A 21,504-nucleotide genomic window follows, 5' to 3' on the forward strand; every position below is an offset into this window, starting at 1 on the left:
TTCCATAAAAAAACACTTAAAGTTTCCAAGTATGTTTCCGAGTTTAGTTACATATTATCACTTGGTTTTATGTTTAATTCATCGGCGGGCTCAACATATAGAAATGTTTTGAAAATTGATATTGCGGAGAGTTTTTTCATTTATAATTTTTTTAAATGGAGGAAAGCTTTTTCTTTTTTCAATGTATATATAACTTAATTTATTGATTTTTGTTTAAGCTACCCCGAGCGAGTTGAGGCCGATCGACATATTACGAGGGAGCTCCCAGCCCCTCTGATTTTAAAATAAATCAAACTTTTTTCTGGTTGGTTTTTGGGTGTGAGAAGAGTGGTTTTCAATGGGCTAAGTAAAATATGGCAATTGCAAAAAAATTGAGGTAGAGACTAAAGATCGGTCCATTAACATACAGTTGAAATATGCAAGATTTATATATCATATACAAAATTATTTTTTGACACGTCTTGAAAACAAAAAAAAAAAAAAAGGAGATATTATTTTGTTTGTAGACAGCTGGGTAGGGTCGTAGAGGTCAGATGAGCAACCTTTAGTGCCAATGGAGAGTCTGTTTAATTTGAGAGAAATCAAGACGATATTTATGAGAGCTTTGGTAAGCATTTCACGCATTATGGTTGAGTGGAAGTATTTTGTGGTGTTCTTGAAAATCAACTTTTACTTCAAGTTCTATAACTTTTATTCAAAAGCTAGACGGAAAGTCGAGATATATTTTTTTTTTCTATTTTATAAATATTTTTAGAGATTTTTTAAAATATTAATTTTTTTTATATATGAGTTTTTAAAAATTTCAAATGAAAATCATAAAATTCAAAATCATAATTTATTATAAGAATTTTATATTTTAAAAATCTTTTTTATAATTTACAATTTCAGATTTATTTTTTTTACATATTTTGGACATCTATACAAATTTTTTCATTTGTTTTTTTTTAATTAAATCTTAAATAAATTTTCAAGCACTCATCTTATAAAAAGTGTTAGGTTAAACATGAATGAGTGATAGTAGTACCGAGAAGAGTGTCCTCTTGGAAATTTCTCATGCATCAAGTTGACGACATTGCACCGCTTGATCTGGCTGGTTAGGTGGGCCCGTAAAGAGTGATATTAGATCTTAACGGATAATATTATCTCTGCTGGGGACAAGGTCGATGGTAGAGAAAGGGCTTAGCTAATCTCAAGGAAACATGAGACAACACCAGCAGATAGACAACAACCTGACCTATTAGCACACAAGTAGATGCACTATGAACTGCCACAAAAAAAGGAAATAAAATAACACCTTGGCAAACATCTATATCTTTTGACCTTGTGGTAAGCATTTGATCCTAACAATTGGTATCAGAGCGAGGTCATATGTTCAAGTCTCCCAAGAAGCATATTTATATACTTTTTAGGAAGAATCTTGGGTTAAGCGTGCATTAGTGAGACTAGTACTGAGATGAGTGACTTCCTAGGAAGTTCTCATGCGTCAAGATACTGACGTTGCACCGCTTAATCTGGTTGGCTAGACGGGTCGTGAAAGAGTGGTGCCATATCTTAACTGTTAATACTATCTCTGCTGGGATAGAGCCAACGGTAGGAAAATGATAAAATTGATTTCTAAGGGATATGAGACAACACAACAGATAGACATCCACCTCCCCGGATTCATGGGCTTAACAACACAACTCATTAGCATTTAAGTATGTGCATTCTGCGGTGCCACAAGTATAAGAAAATAAAGTTATTCCTTGGCTAACAACTATAGTTTCTGGTCTTGTGGTAAGTGATTGATCCTAACAAAAAGATAAATTAATTTTAATACAAAATATTCAAAACTTAATAATAATTTTATAAATATATTGATGATGGTGTGAATACCAAATTTAGATAATTATAAAAGAAAAATATTATGTACTTCAAAGATATTGTTATAATTTTATAAAAAAAATTAAGCTTCGAATCAATTTTTTTCAAGCATTCAAACTTTTGCTTGTATCTAATTTAGGATTTTATTTCCAAATACTCTATACTTTTTCTTCTCACCTATTTTCAATAAATCACTTTTTAATAAACAAAATCTCTCACAAACACACATTAAAACCCATAAAAATTAAAGCCAACAACCCCACATTTTTTTTTTAAACATATATGATAAATATGAGTGCTGCTGAGTCTGTCAAGGCCAAGATTGATAGTTGCTGATCTGATCGTATATCTAGATTAATAATTGATCTGACATGCATTCTACTAGCCACGAATAAAACGTTGAAGTCATTGTTCCTTGATTCAGGTCGTTTAGTGAGACATCTGATCGGACGATTGGAAACTCAAAATTATAATGAATAGTTTATATGAGTTAAAAGTTCAACTTATACGAGTGTTCAAGTGTTAGAGTATCACTAAAAAAAAAAAAAAAAAGCTAAAGACCACGGTTTTTCACCATTGTCGTAGGTCTTGTAAAATCGTTGTTAAATGCCTTGTGGTTAAAGGATAAGCTGTCTTGTAAAACCGTTGTTAAAGGTCCTGTGGTTAAATGATAAGCTCAAAGACAACGGTGAAAAACCGTTGTCGTAGACGTCTAAAGACGACGGTGAAAAACCGTTGTCGTATGTCTTGAAAAACCATTGTTAAAGACCCCGTGGTTAAAGAGTGTGCTCGAAGACAACGGTGAGAACTGATGTCGTTGTTACAATTTGCGACGGATTTTCAAATTAATTAGCGACGGTTTATGAAAAACTGAAATCATGCAAAACCGTCGCTAACATTAGCGACGATTTTCTTATAAAGTTCGTAGCTAATTTTAGCGACGGTTTTGCATGATTTCCGTCGCTAATTTTTTCAGTAAGACAAAAAAAATTACTTTTAATAATTTAATGAATATAAAAAAAACTTACAATCTTACTATGTTAATAATATTTCTGATCTTAACTAAAACTTAAAAAATTACCAAAAATATAAAGCGAAAATATTTCCCCATAAATCGAAACTAAAATCGTGTAAAAGATAAAAATTTTAGGTGTTGTGAAGTGGTAAAATTGTGTAAGAGAGAAAAATTTAAAGTGTTGTGGAGTGAGGTGGTGGAAAAATGGATCGAAAATGCGGGTATTTATAGACAGTTTGCGACGGTTTTTGGAAAAATCTTCGCTATTGGTAAAACCATCGCTAATAGTGACGGTATTTTCAAAGCTGTCGCATGTTTAAATTTTGCGACGGTTTTGCTTACAGCCATCACTATATTTCAAACCCGTCGCTAATTTAAAAAGTGCGACGGTTTTGCTTGAAACTGTCGCTAAAATTAGGAGTAATTTTAGTCAAATTGTCGCTAATTAAAAAAATACGATAGTTTTACTTAAACCGTCGCTAAATTTAGCGACAGTTTTAATCAAAACCGTCACAATTTTTAAATTAGCGACGGTTTGCTATAACCGTCGCTAATTTTAGAGACGGTTTTAGCAAAATCGTCGCTAAATATGACAACAATTTACACAAACAGTTATTGTTTGTCCAAAAAACACGCTAATCGACAACGATTTTAGAAAAAACACGCTAATATGAACTGTTGTCATAAACGCTCAATGAAAACGGTTCTATAGAACCGTTGTCATTGACCATAAAAACCGTTGTCTTTGACCCCTAGACGACAACGATTTTTATTAAAAAAAAACTGTTGTGTTTGACCCCCAAACGACACCGGTTTTATAAAACCGTTGTCTTTTGCTTAAAAAAACGTAAAGCCTCTACGTTATCTCGGATAAATTTGATTAATGATGTACAAACATAACCACAAACTATTTTACTCTATAAGTGATAACCAATTGGACAGTTCGATGGAGGGTTGTTTAGTGTATCATCAAATGGTCAGCCATCTTAATGAAATGACTTCTCTATGTCCTTACCAATGCATGACATTTATATCACTGATGCTTCTCTCAAGTTCAAGCGATTTTTATCCTTATTTCAGGCTGCTGAATCAACTAGGAACCTATTTAAAATATATGGTATGCTTCTTAATGAGTTTCATGATCTTAATTTGAGAGACAGACCTCACAATACCTATAGTATATTTATGAACTTTATTTATGCAACTTACATAAGTGTCCAGATAAATTAAATGCCATTACTGGAACATTTATATTTTAGTGTTAACAAATGATTTAAGGTAAAACTGATGTAAGGTAAACTGAATTAGACTATCTGAGTTATCTGAACAAAACGGAGCTAATTATTTCCATGAGCTAAAACTAGTTTAACTAATCTAGACTGATTCGGACCAAAACTGAATTATATCAAACCAAGTTTTGGAAATTTACCAGTTTAGAGATCTTTATTATTTCTCAAGGACATTAGTTACACTAGATGGCTAAACTGATTACTAGATATGTTTTTCCGTACTTTGCTGACATAGTTTAATCAGACCACACTACAAATTTGTACGGATGTAAGAGAATGATGACATGGACAAAACATCAACAACTATCATTATTTGGAACAGATCTTTTTTGAAGTTTGTGACCGTTGTAGCTTGAGTTATATAAATAGAGTTGCAGATCAGTTGAACGAAAAAAAGGGAAAAACCTACAGAACAACAGATTACATAGACAAACATTTGATTCAAGCTTACAAGCAAAACTAATCATACACTCAAGCACACTTTACATAGTTGCATATGATCATTAAGGGTCATCAAGTGCTAGGAAGATTCTTTGTAATTAATTCCATTCGAGAACAGTTTGTATACTATTTCTTCGTTCAGCTGAGTAGACGAGGGGTTTCAAATTGACAGTGTTTTGTCCAAACCGAATTGGTTTTTTGTAAATTTCTCGTAAAGATCAAAGCCTTCTAGCGTGAGCCTTCCAAAAAGGAAAAAGGGGGAGTGACGTAGGAGTTTGACTTCTCCGAATATTCAGAAACAAAATTGCATACATTTTATTTTAAGTTTACCATTCAATCTACATAGTCAGACCATTACTTGAACTGTTCTAATATGTTAGTATAGCTTCTTTCTGCATATATTTGTTAGCAAACTGACACTGACAATCGAGAATACCAAGTTAAGTTTCTAACTAGATAGAATTATTATTGAAGAAAGAAATTTTAGGAAGTGTTTAGTCAATCCCCTTTTAAACATTTCAATCGACCCTATCAAGTGGTATCAGAGACGACTTATTATCTTCTCTGAAAATTTTCTAAAATGGCTTCAATCAACAAGATCTCATTGTTCTCACAGAAGAATTTGATGATTGGAAGATAAGGATATAGGCTCATTTAGTTTCACAAAACGATGATATGTGGTACGTCATTACTGATTGATCACTGACAATTGTGAAAGCAAAATTTTTTTTATTGATTTAACTGACTGGGAACTTCAGAAAATTGAAAAGCCTAGGGATGACTCTAGGATGATCGACAAACAATAATAAAAGCCAACCTCGATAATATGGCTAAAGACATGATGTAGAGAACTCTTGACAAGAATATTTTCTTCAAGATCAAGATGTGCAAAACAACAAAGGAAATTTGAGAAAAACTGATTTAGTTGTGCGAGGGTAATGAACAAACAAAAGAAAACAAAATTTATGTTGCTACACAGAAGTTTGATAGCATCAAGATTAAATAAGGAGAATCATTAAGGAGAATCAATGTCTGAATTTGATGAATGAATAAAAAATATTATCATTGAACTGAGTGCACTTGGAAAAGTGTACAACAACCGAGAAGTTATTTTGAAAGTAATGCGTGGATTGCCTAAAGAGTGAGATTTGAATACAATGACAATGAGAGAATCAAAAGATTTAAAGAAGCTGGAACTACATGATCTATTCACATATCTAAAAGCTTATGAATTTGAGTTGCAAACTAGAGAGGATGATTAATCTACCTCTGAATTATCCAAGGCCTTAACTGTAGAGAATCTAGAACCATCAATTTCGAATGAGAAAGGAACCGAGAAGTTGAGTACTGATGCCATGTCACTGTTTGTGAAGAAATTTTGCAAGTTTCTAAGGAAGAATCATGGCAATTTTCAAAGATCTCACCAAAAATCTTATCTGAAGAGGGAATCAACTGATGATTCCAACGCTTGTTTCAACTGTGACAAAACTGTATATTTTATAGCTGACAATACCAAACCAAAGAAGAACTACAAGAGATTGGTTGAGAAGGACAATAAGTTCTTAGACAGAAGTGAATCCAAAGATGAAAAAAAAGTCTTTAACAAAAAACATAAGGTGTTGGTGGTAGAGCCAAGCGTGAGATGACTCTGACAGTGAATCATCTGATTCAGAAAGCTCAAGTAGTTCGAGTGATAATGAGAAAGTGAAGTGCTTGATGGAAAATGATGCTGAGCTTGAATCTACCAGTGAACATGTATTCGATTTTAGCTCAACTGATTTCACAAGAGATGATCTTGTCTCTACACTTCATGAGATGGTAAATGAGTACCAAAAACTCTCTCTCTCATTTGAGGAAGTTAAAGCTAAGCAAAATGATCTCTTAGACAACGAAACTGAACCTGACTTGGAACAATTTAGTGAGATGTTGAGTCTAAAAGCAGAGATTGTCAAGCTTAAAACTGAGAATAACATGGCCCTAGAAAAAATCAGAAGTTAAAATCTGATAATATGAAGTTAATTGAACTAGTTTCATCTTGGAACAAGTCATCAGTTTCCTTAACTGAAATTCAAGAGTCGCAAAAATAATTTGGAGACAAAACTTGTATTGGTTTTAACAACAATGAAAGAATTTATAACTCTATTAATCAACTGAAGCTAAACATGTGAAAAAGGAAATACATTCACTTTGTGAGATCTAGTTTGGTATATGAACATCATGAACCAATTCCTCAAGTTGCAAAGCTTGATGGTGTTTTGAGTAAAGGTAGAAAAATTGGTGTTGATTACGTTCATGAAAGTTCCAATGCTAAGCCAAACTGATAGCCTAACCAACCCAGTCTAGCTAGGCATAACTCGATGAAAGCTGAGCCTAACTAATAACTTAACAACAAACCTGTTCAGAAAAAATGCAAGCAAATAAATGAAGTTTGAAGGGCTAAACAACATTTTGTATCTAAGCTACACAAAACACATCACATACATGCATATGCACAACCTCTTTGGAACACAAAGAGTGGTCGATCTGTTAGACTGATCAAAGTTTGTGCTCCAAAAGAACTAATCTCGTGTGGACCCAAGTAGGTATGAGTACCAATAGCTATTCCTCATTTGTGAATAGAACATAGAAACTGAACTAATCAAGAAGTCAGTCTGGTACTTGGATAATGGATGTTCAAGGCACATGGCTGGTGAAGCTAAACTGTTATCTAAACTAAGTTTACTGGACCTAAGATCAATTTTGGAGATGCTTCTAAAGGTAAAACCGTGGATAAGGTTAAGCTTATCCATTGTTATATTATTAATGAAGATATACTAATTGTTGAAAATATTAAATACAATTTGATTAGCATAAGTCAACCGTGTAATAATGGCTATTCAATTGAGTTCCATAAACATATTTATATTGTCAAAGATATTTTGGATGCGTTAAAATGACAGATAATAAATGTGGAAATACATACAAAATCAGTTGGACTATACAACCTAGTGAACCAATGTGCTTCATTGCTTCTAACTTACCAAAAAACTATTTGTGGCACAAGAGGTTAAACCATTTAAATTTCAAAGCCATTGCGAATCCGAGTAAGAATGATTTGGTCACTGTTTTGACCAAAATTGAATTTTTCATGGATAAAGTTTGTTCGTCTTGTCAGTCTGGGAAGCAAGTTAGGTCATCTTTTAAGAACAAATGGTGTAACTCTAGTTATTGTTGATGACTTTTCAAGGTTTACATTTGTAGTATTTTTAAAATCAATAGATGAAACTGCTGTTCAACTGATCAAAATTTTCAAAAACCTTTTAAATGAAAAATAAAAAAAGATTGACAAAATCAGATCTGATAAAGAAACTAAAAGTTTCAACATTTTTCGAAAGTAATGGAATCAGGCATGAGTTCTCTGCGACTAGAAAACCTCAACAAAATGGACTTGCTGAGAGCAGGAATGGAAATCTTAAATAGGCTACTAAAACAATGCTTGCTGATTATGATATTTCTCAAAAGTTTTGGCGAGAGGCAGTGAACACTTCATGTTATACTAAGAACATATCAATGATTAAAAAGAAACAAGGCAAGACACCATATAAGATCTGACATGGCAAGCAACATGTGGCATCTTATTTCAAAATCTTTGTTTGCAAATATTATATCCAAAATAATGATAAAAATCATCTGACTGGTTTTGACGCTAAGTTAGATGAGGGTATATTTCTTTATTATTCTTAAATTAGCAAAGCTTATCGAGTTTTTAACAAAAAAACTTTAAATGTTGAAGAATCAATGCAAATTATTTTTGATGAACAGTTTCAACTGTCTAGTCAACTAGATCCAGTTGAATTCAACAATCGATTTGAAGATATCAATATCTAAGATGAGAGTGAAGATGAGGTCCATATTAACAAAAAGACACTTCAATCTCCATAGCTTGAGCTGTTTGATCAACAGTTGAACAAGACGGTGTTCCAGTTGACAAGTTTGTAGATACACAAAGAAAAATTTAAAATAAAATTGATGAGAACTAAAATGAAGTCAACTTAACTGATGCCAACCAAACTGAGCACAAACAAACTGATTCAGTTCAGCATAACAACATTGATGAACCCAATTATAGATGGAACAAGAATCACCTACCTGGCTTAGTAGAAGGTAGCACATCTGCTCCAATGACAGCTAGAGGACAAATGCTCAATCTATTTTTACACTATCTTTCATTTATAACATTGAACCTAAAAAGATTGATGAAGTTTTAACTGAAAATAGTTGGATTGATGCTATTCAAGAAGAGCTAACTCAGTTTACTAGAAATTCTATTTGGAACTTAGTTCCAAAACCTTCTCATCAATCAGTTATATGTACAAGATGAGTGTACATGAACAAACTCAATGAATATTGCATAGTGGTAACGAACAAATCAAGATTAATTGCTCAAGGATTAGATTGAAAGCTATGAGGACATTCCTTGCATTTTCCTCTTACCGTAATTTCAAAGTTTATCAAATGGATGGAAAGAGAACATTCTTGAATGGACAACTATATGAAGAAGTTTATGTTGAAAAACCATCAGGTTTATCAACCATTTATTTTTTTATCATGTTTATAAACTGAACAAATCTTTATATTGTCTGAAACAGGCTCCAAGAGCTTGGTATGATACGCTATCTAGGTATCTTATTGAACATGTTTTTATTATAGTCACCGCTGATAAGACTCTATTTAATTTTAGTGAAAATTTAAGTCGATGACATTATTTTTGGGTCAACTAAACTCAAACTTTGTGAAAAGTTTTCTAAGATAATGCAGGAAAAATTTGAAATGAGCATGATGGGTGAACTGACATTCTTTTTTGGTCTGCAAGTGAAACAATTGGATAATGATATTTACATCAGTCAAACTAAGTACACAAATTAACTAATCAAGAAATATGGAATGGAAATATGTATACAACATCAACCCCAATGAGCTCATCAGTTAAACTAGACAACGATGAAGGGGGGATATCAGTTAAAGTAAGCATGTATCGAGGCTTAATCGGTCCTTTATTGTACCTAATTGTCAGTCAACCTGATATTATATTTTTCTTCTGTATGTTTTTCAGTCTGAACCTTATCAATCTCTTTATTTAGCTGCCAAAACGAATTCTTAAATATCTTAAAGGCACAAAAAATGTGGGACAATGGTATGGTAAAGACTATTATTTCAATTTAGTTGGTTATTCAGATGCAGATTATGCTAGGTGCAAGCTTGATAGAAAACGTAACGGTGGATCATGTCAGTGTCTAGGAGACATGCTGATTTATTAGTTTGGCAAGAAGCAAACTTTTGTAGCAACATACACAACCGAAGCAGAGTACTTAGCTGGTGACAGCTACTGTGCCCACTGCTCTTGATTCAACAACAGTTGAGAGATTATGAGATTATTGCACAAGAGTCATCAATATTTTGTTACAATACAAGTACCATAGCAATCAACTATAATCCAATTCTACACTCTAGGACCAAACACATTGTTGTCATACATCACTTCATCAGAGATCGTACATTGAAGAAATACATAAGGCTATAATATATCTCAACTGATCAACAAGCAGCGGATATTTTCACAAAACCACTACCGAGGACCAAGTTTTCTTACTTTTGAAATATTTTAGGGCTTATTGATTTATCTTGATGCTTAAGTTATGAGGAATATTGAGTTTTAAGAAGGTTAACTAATAAGACAAAAGTTAATTTACCGTGAACTCAACTGAAAGTCAGTTTAGTTCACTAAACTGAACATTTGTAATTTTGGACAAACTGATATTATCATTTAATAGAATGATTGTTAACTTAGTTAAATTCCTTATCAAATTTAAGTGACGCTTGAATAATCAGTTTTCATAAAATCAGTATATCAATATTTCAAAAATAATTTTTTTGTTCCAATGACACTTGTCTTGTTAAAGGAAATTCAAAAAGTCATCGTACATAAGTTCCTCAGTTTAACTCCTTATGTTCCTTCACTGTTCAAAGTGTTTTCTGCATTTCTTTGTGCTTTGTGCTTCTTGATTCTCATATAGCAATTTTTTTAAAATCTGTTAGGATTTTCTTTCGAAATGACATCAACTTCACTAGATTAATATTAAATTCCATTATTGTAGATTTCGATTCAATTTATTCCAAGAGAGACAAAGAAATCTCATGATTTTCTGATTGTTAGAGTCATTTGGACTCCGAAGATTTCTTTCTGCTTCTTCCTTGGATATCTTTGTGACAAAGTTGCACTATGAGAATAGTTCAGTCAATGAAGATGGAAATATTGTTATGAATATCAAAGGTCATTCCCTGCTAATTGAGGAGGGATTTTTCGCAGCCTTGTTTCAGTTACCTTCAGAAGGAATCACTAACTTCTATGGTATATCTACTGTTGATTTGAAGAAATGCAACTGAAGTTCTTTGCGTCGAGGATTCTGGAATTCTTTTAAGTGCAGTAAAAACTCTCCACAAACTTAGGATGCTCAATACATAGAGAATTTAGGCTTTGAGGCCAAAGGGCTAAGCCCTGACTACTTTACCTGCTGGTCTGTTAAAGGTAATGTAGAAGATTGGAGAAGAAATGGCTCAAGCTAATAAATCTAAGTCTGAGATGAGCAAAGTCGGTTTAACCCCCAGGCCAAAAGCCAAGAGTAAGTTAATCACCTATGAAAGTGATTATGATAAAGTACCATTTCCACCAATTAAGAAGGCAAGGACAACAAAGACTAAAGCAGTTTCTACTCCAAGAAAACTAGCACCTTTGCCCATTGATAATGCAAGTGAGAAGAAGAAGAAAGAAAAGAAGGATGAGAGGGAGAAAATCGATCCGAAATTGAACAAAACTGATGTCAAGGCAGCTACTGCTAAGGCAACTAACTAGAAAGTTTCTACTAAACGTGTATATAATTTTACCTTGGTTGGGATAGCTTCTCCTCTGCGAACAATTGTTCCACTTAGCATTTTACTGGCATCAAGGCCTAAAGGCGTGATTATCATGGATTCAATTGAGTACAACTGATTTGGATAGGACTTAAGATTCTCTTCTAAAGGGACGAAAGGGAAAGGAAAGGAAATATGGTTGAAATTGATGATTCCAAACCACTATCTACAGTCCAAACTCAGATTGATCTGTTAATGGAAGAGGTGAATGAGTACAAAACACCAAAACTGAATATTATGATGAATGGTATCATTTTATAACAATCATTACTGCTCGAAAACTGAAGAGGAACGAGACTTTAAAGAAGTTCATTGCTCTTGAGAAAATGGTGAGGAAGGCTGTGAAAGCAGTATCGATGATTCATGCGTCGGAGAGGAAGGAATATTTCTTTAATATAATGAAAATTAACAAACTGATAGCTATTTGTAAAGAATTGAAGAGAAATTATGATCCGACCTATTCTACTGCTCACGATGATCAAGCTATGTTCACTCAGTTGAACGTAGATTTGTGCTCACTGCAAATGAAAGTCATGTTCTGGGAGATTAACCAACAATTGTTCATTCCAATTGACAACAAGAGTAATATATCTACCAAGGACTCTATTCATCTAGATTCTACCAAACCTGAACTGAATCAAGCGAAACAACAAAAAATATATTAATCAGTTCCAACTCAAAAGAAAATAAGATCAATCAGAAACAAGCCAAGCTGGAACATCATCCAGATCAGATGAGCAGATTACTATTGATGACATTTTGAAGACAGTAACTAAAAGCATTCTAGAAGGTCATGAGAAAGAAGTTTTAAAAATTAATTCATTTGTGATGAAAACTGAGGAACTTGCAATGGAAGAATCTTTTGAAATTCAAGAAGAGCCTATGGATAAGGAGATTTTTTGTCACATTGAATGATTTATTGCTGAAACTACTTCTACTCCATATGGGGAAGTAATTGGCTTGCTAAGAACTGGAAAACAGTTGGAATTAGAGACTAAAGAAGTGGAATTTGTGAGAGAAGATTTTACTCTTGTTCAACCAGTTCCTTCTCTATTTAATCTGAAAAAAATTTCATGTCTGAAACTGTGAAGAAACATTGGCTCCGAACTCATCAGTAGTTGAAGAGTCAGTTAAAGTAGTAAACCAAACTGAAATCAAAGAAACTGGAACTGAAGTTGTTGAGTTAGTTGAGCAAATCGCAAACACTTCAGTTGTACAAATTACTTCAGTTGAGCACGTTGATGTTGCTGAACCGAGAAGTCAGTTGATCCTTTTCCTAATCGAAAAGCTCATATTAATGCTGAATCACAAGAAATGGAGCTTGGATATGATCTTGAAGCGGATGATATTCTTTCAATGTTGAGAATCTCAAAGATAAATGTTCAAGGACCTCTCAGGTCTATCTAAACATGTCAACACGTTGTTTATTCAACTAGATTCCAAGAGAAAGAACCGTGTTTCAACTTTACAACTTTCAAGTTCTCATGATGCTCTTACACAAAAGATGGACCTTGTACATGAAAACTTAAACTCAAAGACTGATTCATTTCACACCCAATTCTCTGCCAAATTCGAAACTATGTCAGTCTGATGAATTCAATCGTACACATTGTAAAACGATATGTGGCTGCCTTTGTTGTTGAAAAAAAGGGGAAGACAGAAAGAAAGACAAGTCTGTTAAGTTTAAGGATAAATTTGCTTCAAATGAGTTGAAGACAAAAGAGTGAGCTTTTCCAAAAGAAAAGAGGTGACGTAGGAGTTTGATTTATCCAAACATCCAGAAACAAACTTGCGTACATTTTAATTCCATTTTACCTTTCAGCTTACATAGCCAGTCCATTATTTGAACTGTTCTAATATGTCAGTTTGGCTTCTTTCCCTATATATTTTGTAGCTAATTTACATTGGCAATCGAGAATACCAAGTTCTGTTTCTAACAAGACTGATTTATTATTGAAGAAAGAAATTTTAGGGAGCGTTTATTCAACCCCCTGCTAATAACTTCAACCGATCCTATCAGCCATAATTTGATAAAACCATAAAATATCATTAAATTAAATATTGTATTTACAAAAGTGTCAACAAAGCTCTAGCTACAAGTTTGTTCACTGGGCACCTACTCTAACAATCTTCAACTTGCCCTGTGACCAACTACCCATATATTTCAAACTCATTGGTTCACGATTCTTTTCAAACAATGATCCTGGTAAGGGCTTCGTCGGTGGATCAACAACGTTATCTGCAGAGGCTACTCTCTCTACTGATATGTCTCCTCTTCCCATCCATTATACTGCCTATTGCAGACACGTATGGGATGCGGCTCATGGTTTCAATCTCATCGTCAGTCTTAGGGCACGTTGAGATAAAGTCACACCATGACACATTGGGAAATATCCTCTCTTTGACTCCTCCACAAATAATCTTCAGTATTATATCCATACATCCTTATATAATTGTATTCTTGATATATAAGATATTTCACCCATATCTTTCTTAGAGAATTTACTAGCTAACAATGCTTTAGTTGACATCAACATCTTTACATCATGGTTCCTCAGGGTTTTTAACAAAATCTAACTCCCAATAACCTTTTTGTGTACAAATCTTTCCTCAGGGTTTTGAACAAAATCAAACTCTTTAGTAGTATTGTCAAATATGAGGTTCCAGCTCCTTGATTCCTATTTGAGTCCATAGATGGATATCTGAAGTTTGCATAATTTATGCTCACTTCATACTGATGTGAATTCTTCAAGTTGAGACATGTAAATTTCTTTCTAAATGTCACCATTAAAGAATGTTGTTTTCACATTCATCTACCATATTTAATAGGCATACCCTGCTTCTATGACTAGCAATATCCTAATGGACTTGAACATTGCGAATGGAGAAAATGTTTCATCATAGTAAATACCTTGCCTTTAGGTATATCCTTTTGCTACCAATCTTGCTATGAAAGTTATTTCTTTCCCATCCGTCCCAAGTTTTCTTTTGGATCACCTAGGAACTTGTGTTTCTTCAATTGGCCATTGGGGTGTGGTTTCTATGATTTATGAGTGGGTGGTTCACGAATCTCTTCGAGTTATATCATTTCTTCTTTTTTATCCAATAGAAACTCCTTCTAAGAAGGTGAAATTCCTTAAAACAAACACTTTTGTTTCTTTGGAATCGTATAAATAATATCCATCAATATTCTTTGGATATCCCACAAAGTATGACAAATTGGCTCTACTATCCAATTTATCTCGCATTGTCTGTTTCACGTAAGTAAGATATCCTCATATTCTTCTTAAGAAAGAATATTTGGATGGATTTCTCATCCATATCTCATATGAAGTTAGTCTCATCATTGATCGAACCATGTCCATCAACGTCTGATTAATACTTCTGACACACCAGTCATCTGTGGTGTAGAAAGTGAGCCCACTGTGAGAGAATCTGATTCTCTTTAAGGTAGTCTTGAAATTCAATACTTAAGTATCTCCATATCGATCAGATCAAAGTGTATTAACATTATTTTCTAACTGTTTCTCTACACTAATTTTGAATTCTTAAAACTTTTCAAAGACTTCAAACTTGTATTTCATTAATACACAAAACATACTTTAAGAAGGCATTAATAAAGTATTACTAGCCATATCTTAACACTTAGCGAGCTACACACATCTATATGGATCAATTCCAATAGTTCATATGCACGTTCTAATTTCCCTAGGAAAGGGGCTTTGGTCATCTTTTATTTCAGACATGACTCACATGTTTCAAAAGATTTTATCTATGAAGTTTCAAACATGCTCTCTCCCACTAGTTTGTGCATCATTCTTTGAGAAATATGTCATAGCCTAGCATGTCACAAGTGTGCTTGATTTAGACTATCTTGTTTTTTTTTTGTTTGTTGTTGAAATAATTTGGACATTCACTTATCATTGTTAAAACATTTATGACTCACATATTTTCTTAAATCTAGAATTCTTGCAGTGAAACAAAAATGTTCTGAGTTATCGGACTGTGTGGGTCCATTAATTATCCTTTGGAACTTGCCTCTTATTGAGAGTGTTATTCTTGTAAGGGGCATAACGTTTTTTTTCTTTTTTTTTTAACCTTGAGGGCCATTTTTCGTCCCTATGAAAAGCCCACTTAGAAAACATCATTTTTCTTCTTTGTGGCGGCCTCATGAGTCGTAAGCATATTGAGTAGCCCTTCAAGGCTAGTCTATTTTATTCATTGTGAAGTTCACCGCGAACCAGTCAAATGAGTAAGAGATTGACAAAAAGATGATGTCATCATGTAACTCATTGGGAATCATTAATTCCAAGCCTACCACCTTCACAATAAGCCCCGATATGCATGGTGTACATATGACAACAAGATGATGTTATCATTTAACTTGTTGGGAATCATCAATTCCAAGCCCACCACCTTCTAAATAAGCCCAATCATATGTACACCATGCTCATCGGCCGGAGCTCCATCTTGAATGCGTGTAGTCACGAGCTCTTTGAAAGTAGTGTGCATCACTGTACAAGTTTCAGCACCATCTAAATCTTATATATGCATTCAAATGTCAACGACATTCATTATTTCCTCAAACTATCCCCATAATTTATTTGATATAGAAGCGAGCATATTATACTTTACCTTGTATACCATGTCCCACCATCTCGAATACTTCTCCAATTCAACAAGACTGACATTAGTGTATATGTCATTTTCTTCGAATTCTGAACAATTTTTCTCAGTCGATCTTGAAAATTAGAGTTCAGTTAACTTGTTTTAATCAAGAATAACATAAATGGATTACGTGACGAAATCGTAAATATACTGAATATGAAAGAGATAATCATTGCCGACTAGTTTAAAATATTTTATGAGACATAAAAAATGAACTTTTGTAATCGTCTCCCACTATTTTGAAATTTTCACCACTCTTTGATGAAAACTGAAAATTCAATTCCTTAGTAAATACATAAGGTCCAATTTCTAAATTATGATCTTGAATAATTTCAGTTAATCATAATTTCTAAAAGATAGACCCCAATTGTAACCCCTTGCAACCCTCACATATTGTTGCTTCACGTTTGATGAGGACCCATTTTTTTGAATTAATATCTTTTTGGGCCTGCAATTTCGGATTTTTGATGCAGTTAGAAACAATTCGTTAAACACGATTTAAAAAAAAAGTCACGCGATTGAGAAACATTTGCTCTGATACCACTGTTGGAATATCTTTTTCTCATACCCAAGATAGTACTACTACAAGAAAAAAGGCCTACGACAACGGTTTTTCCCCGTTGTCGCAGGCCTTTTAAAACCGTTGTTAGAAGTCCTGTGGTTAAAAGGTGTGCTCAAAGACAACGGTGCAAAACCGTTGTCGTAGACGTCTAAAGACGACGGTGAAAAACCGTTGTCGTAGGTATATAAAACCGTTGTTAAAGGTCCTGTGGTTAAAGAATTTGTTAAAAGACAACGGTTGTGGAGTGTTGTGGTAGTTACAATTTGCGACGGTTTTTAAAAAACCGTCGCAAATTAATTGGCGACGGACATCATCGTTAACCGTCGCGAAAATTAGCGACGGTCGTAATTTAAACTGTCGCTAAATAGCGGCGGTTTAATACACCGTCGCTACATTTAGCGACAGTGTTTGCTTTCCGTCGCTAATTTATTCAGTAAAATAAAAAAAAAAATTCACTTTTAATATTTTAATAAATATAAAAAAACTCACAATCTAATATGCAAATTATATTTTTGATTTATCGTCGAAAATACTATATTTTTTATTTTCAAAATTTATTAAATTTTGAAGAGAAAATCGAAACTAAAATTGTGTAAGGGAGAAAAATTTTAAGTGTTGTGAAGTGGTATGGTAGAAAATTGACCGGGATATTTATAGACAGTTTGCGACAGTTTTGACTTTAACCGTCACAATTTACGACGGTTAATTTTCTAACTGTCGCCGATTAAAATTAGCGACGCTTTAACATAAACTGTCGCTATATTTAGCGACGGATATTAGAAACCGTCGCTAAATATAGCGACGGTTTGGTATAAACCGTCGTTGATTTTAGATCAGCGACGGTATTACCAAAACTGTCGCTAAAATTAGCGACGGTTTAAAAACACCGTTTCTAAATTTAGCGACAGTTCTTGTAAAACCGTTGCTATATTTACATCGGCGACGGTTTTAATTCAAACCGTCGCTGAATTCTGCGACGGTTATACTTTAACCGTCGCAAGATTTAAATTAGTGACGGTATAGTATAACCGTCGCTAATTTTGTAATATTGACAACAAATTTATAGAAAAACCAGTTGAAAGACAACGGTTTTTTATAAACTGTTGTCGTAGCTTGAAGAAAAACGCTAATAGACAACAGTTTTAAAACCGTTGTCGTAGCTCAAAAAAAAAACGCTCATAGACAACAGTTTTTAAAAACCGTTGTCGTAGCCCAAAAAAAAACGCTCATAGACAACGGTTTTTAAAAACCGTTGTCGTAGATATATCAAAGACAACGGTTTTAAAGAAACTGTTGTTTTTGAGCGGATTTTTTTAGGCTACGACAACGGTTTTTGTTAAANCCTACGAACGGATCTACTCCTTTATTCGATCGTCTAATCAAGTCCACAATAAAATATTGAATTCTTCGTATAGATTGCATTAGAGATCTAAACGAAATTTGTGTCGAGATTGGATCGAGCGGAATTTCAGAAATCCAGTGGCAATATAGTAAAAGAAGTAGCCGAAAATTTTCTCCACCAAAAATAGGAGTGACCAAAATTTTCTTAGTAAGAGAGGGGGGGGGGGGGGGGGTTTGGAATAGAGAGAAATTTTGTTTGCCAAAAGTTATGTTATTTCATACAACCCTTAATAACATATTTATAGGTTTTAATTCCTATTGAGTTTCATGATCTTACATTAAGTAGAAGACCTTATGGTACCTATAAAAGTCAATAAAGCTCAAGTCAAAAATTGACTCGCTGAATACCTTCTTTAATATCGTACTCGAGTTAGATTCGATGATTATCATCGATTCATAAAAAATTTATGAGGAGTCAAAGGTGACCCCCATATATTTTGACAAAGATCATCATAAGATCTATTGAGAGGCTATTTGAAGGATAGAGTGTGCTAGTGCCTTTGAAGGCATTTCAAACACTATATTCTCCAATGAGCTACAATAGCTTGTGTTCTAATAATATTAACACCGATGAATTAAATCGAGTTTGGTTTAAAATCAAGCGGAAGAAACTCGAAGTAATCCTTCATGAAGAAGAGTGTTATATTAGAAAACATTTTAACTTATGTAAACTGAATAACTAGATAAAAGTAGATTAGTTTTTGCATTCATTAGTTCAGTTATGGTGACAAATGAATTGACGGATATTCTAACTGATCCAAACAGTTTGAAAACAACAGTTAATCAGTTAAATACACAAGATATGTTTATGGATGTTCGGAGACTTCAACTGCTCCTACGTCACCCCTTCTACCTCCACGGGTAGGATCCATCAGAAGACTTTGATTTATACAACTACTTGTACAAACCCACTCAGCTAGGACTTCCACTACTTCCTAAACTGAACTTCTAACTATGATTGAAGGCAGCACCTTCCAGCCAACACTTCTTTAACGTCTATCTGTCAAAGACTACATACACAATTTTAACGTCTTTGTGCAATACTGTATTTGAATGGTGGTGAGAGTGTTTGTGTATGAGAACTGAACAAGGATGTTCTCACACACTGAGAAAGATAAGCTTCTACACTAAGCTGATAACATGTTGAAGTGTCCCTCTAGGCCGATTGCTTCTGAAAGCTGTGCGTGTCCTTTCTTTTCTCTCGTGTTTGCGATGAAGCTTCTTATCTCTGTATATTGAGTCTTCACTGATCTTCTCTTTATATAGGCGGGAAAACTGATCGTACAGTGAGACTCAATTATTGTATCTGTTGCATCTTGAATTCATTTCTTGGACTTTGTGTCTCGGCTTTCCGACTGCCCTTCTGAAACGTTTTGTCTTTACTGCTCTGATGCAACGTCCATTATTGTCCTTTGACTGGACAATGGCTTTGTACCCTTGTGTATAGCTGGAATCCACTAGAAAGAGCTTGTCTTGATCTACAACTGAAAGATTCTGACTGATGCTTCGAACTGGTCAGCTGAACTGATCTTCAGTTGGGCTAGTGAAATCAGTTGACTCGTCAGTTGAACTGATTTCACCCTCGTTCAGTTAAACTGATCAGTTGGGTTTCTTCATCAGTTGAACACTCCTTCGGCTGGCAAGGCTTCCGAGGTTCTCCTGCTGAACCACCTATCAACTGGACAATCAGCTAGACTGCTCAATTGACGTAACAGTTATACTGATTCAGTTCGTGCGATCAGTTGGGTCTTCAGTTTGCGATTTAAACAGCTCGTGACTGATCCTAGCTTCTGCACACTAAGGTAGATTATTAGTAACACAAAATAACAAGTTTTGTTAACATCAAAATCAAGATTTTGAACTTGAAAGTTCTAACACAATTTTATCAATCGTACGATCTCATTGACCCGTGGCATGACATATATAGCTTGATAAATATATCAAGTTTTTCTTCCTTACATATACAGTATGATGTGATTTTTTCAAGGTGTTGTGCTCCTAAACCTTTTTCCTTACTGACCTAATGAAATTTGATAGTTTTTAATAACTTGTCAAATAGGTAAGGCTCGTCGAGTTATCCCGTCTGACCAAATAGACTGATTGATTTGTCAATTTTCTAACCCATCCAAATGGTGGGCAGTACACCTCGGCCCGCCAAATGGTTGGTTTTGATGAGTTGCTAGCTAACCTGCCCAACCGTCAAATATAATTAAAAATTGGCGGATTGGTCTGTCCAGCCCTGCCAAATAGGTGGTTGAGTTGGTGATATCACAAGAAGCCCAAATGACGGGTCGACCTACCCAAGTTGGGATGGGTTGTTGGCTGGTCCGTCCCACTTATCCATTTTAACAATTCTGGTTTTTAACATATATAATTATGTCTAATTAAAATTTAAATAAATATACTAAAAAACTAATTATATTTTTCTTTCAATGTATATTTTCTTAAAAGTATTTCCTTTTCTTTCCTTTTATTTTATAGCATATGAGATTTTTTGATTAGGTAACATTAAAATTATCAATTTTTACTTTATATTTCGAAAATATTACATATATGTGTGTGTGGTACTTTTCCTTCATACTTCGAAAAAATTTAAAATTTCTGATTAATAAATACATTAGATTGAATGAAATGAATTAGGTACCAAATGTGATTGGATTTTTACTTGGAGCCCTGCAATTGTTTCTCTATGCAATTTACAAGAATCGGAGACCATCAAAAGATAAAGGATGGATTACACAGCGCCTGCTTCCATCTACTTCAGACCACAATACCATTGTCGAGCCATAAAGAAACCCCCATATTCTTCAAATTTTGATTTGATATCAAGAAATAAAAGGAAATTATGAAAATAGGTAGCAAATATTTAATATATTTGATTTTGTATTTTCTTATATTATGTTGTATATATTTACGAAGATGACATAGGTAATGGTGTTTTATAATTGTTAAAAACATGAATTTTACGTTTGAAATTTGGATTTCTGAAAAATTCAAATAATTAATAGATCACGCTAGCTAGTGATACAATTAAAATTTTAACCATGTATTGTGGCAAATGTGACATTAAAAAAAGGAATGGATTCGATCGTTTATGAATTAATTATTTTAAATAATCGGTTTGGCAATTTTTTACATTCGTTTATTTAAATATTCACATTAATAAACTTGCTACTTCAAATATTAAGATATATTTTAGACTATATAATCTTAACTAGCTTGTATGAGTTAGTAGCAAGATTTGGTTGCGTATTTGTGTAATATGTAGAGAAATCGATTTTCTCGTGTCCAAAACGCAGCGAAAGTTTTAAAATTTT

The 21,504-nt window shown here is 33.7% G+C and overlaps 1 protein-coding gene across 1 annotated transcript in view; it reads left to right on the forward strand.

Annotated features, from left to right (window-relative positions):
• The window catches only part of LOC140972181 (bidirectional sugar transporter SWEET17-like), a 38,628-nt gene extending 17,443 nt beyond the window's left edge, over positions 1 to 21,185 (forward strand). Inside the window, exon 6 of the mRNA XM_073434645.1 lies at positions 20,828 to 21,185. Within this exon, the coding sequence (XP_073290746.1) occupies positions 20,828 to 20,977 (150 nt within the window). The 3' untranslated portion in view covers positions 20,978 to 21,185. The remainder of the gene's footprint in view (positions 1 to 20,827) is intronic.
• The last annotated feature ends 319 nt before the right edge of the window (positions 21,186 to 21,504 follow it).

Source organism: Primulina huaijiensis, chromosome 3 (assembly GCF_012295235.1).
Source record: "Primulina huaijiensis isolate GDHJ02 chromosome 3, ASM1229523v2, whole genome shotgun sequence".
NCBI lineage: Eukaryota > Viridiplantae > Streptophyta > Magnoliopsida > Lamiales > Gesneriaceae > Primulina > Primulina huaijiensis.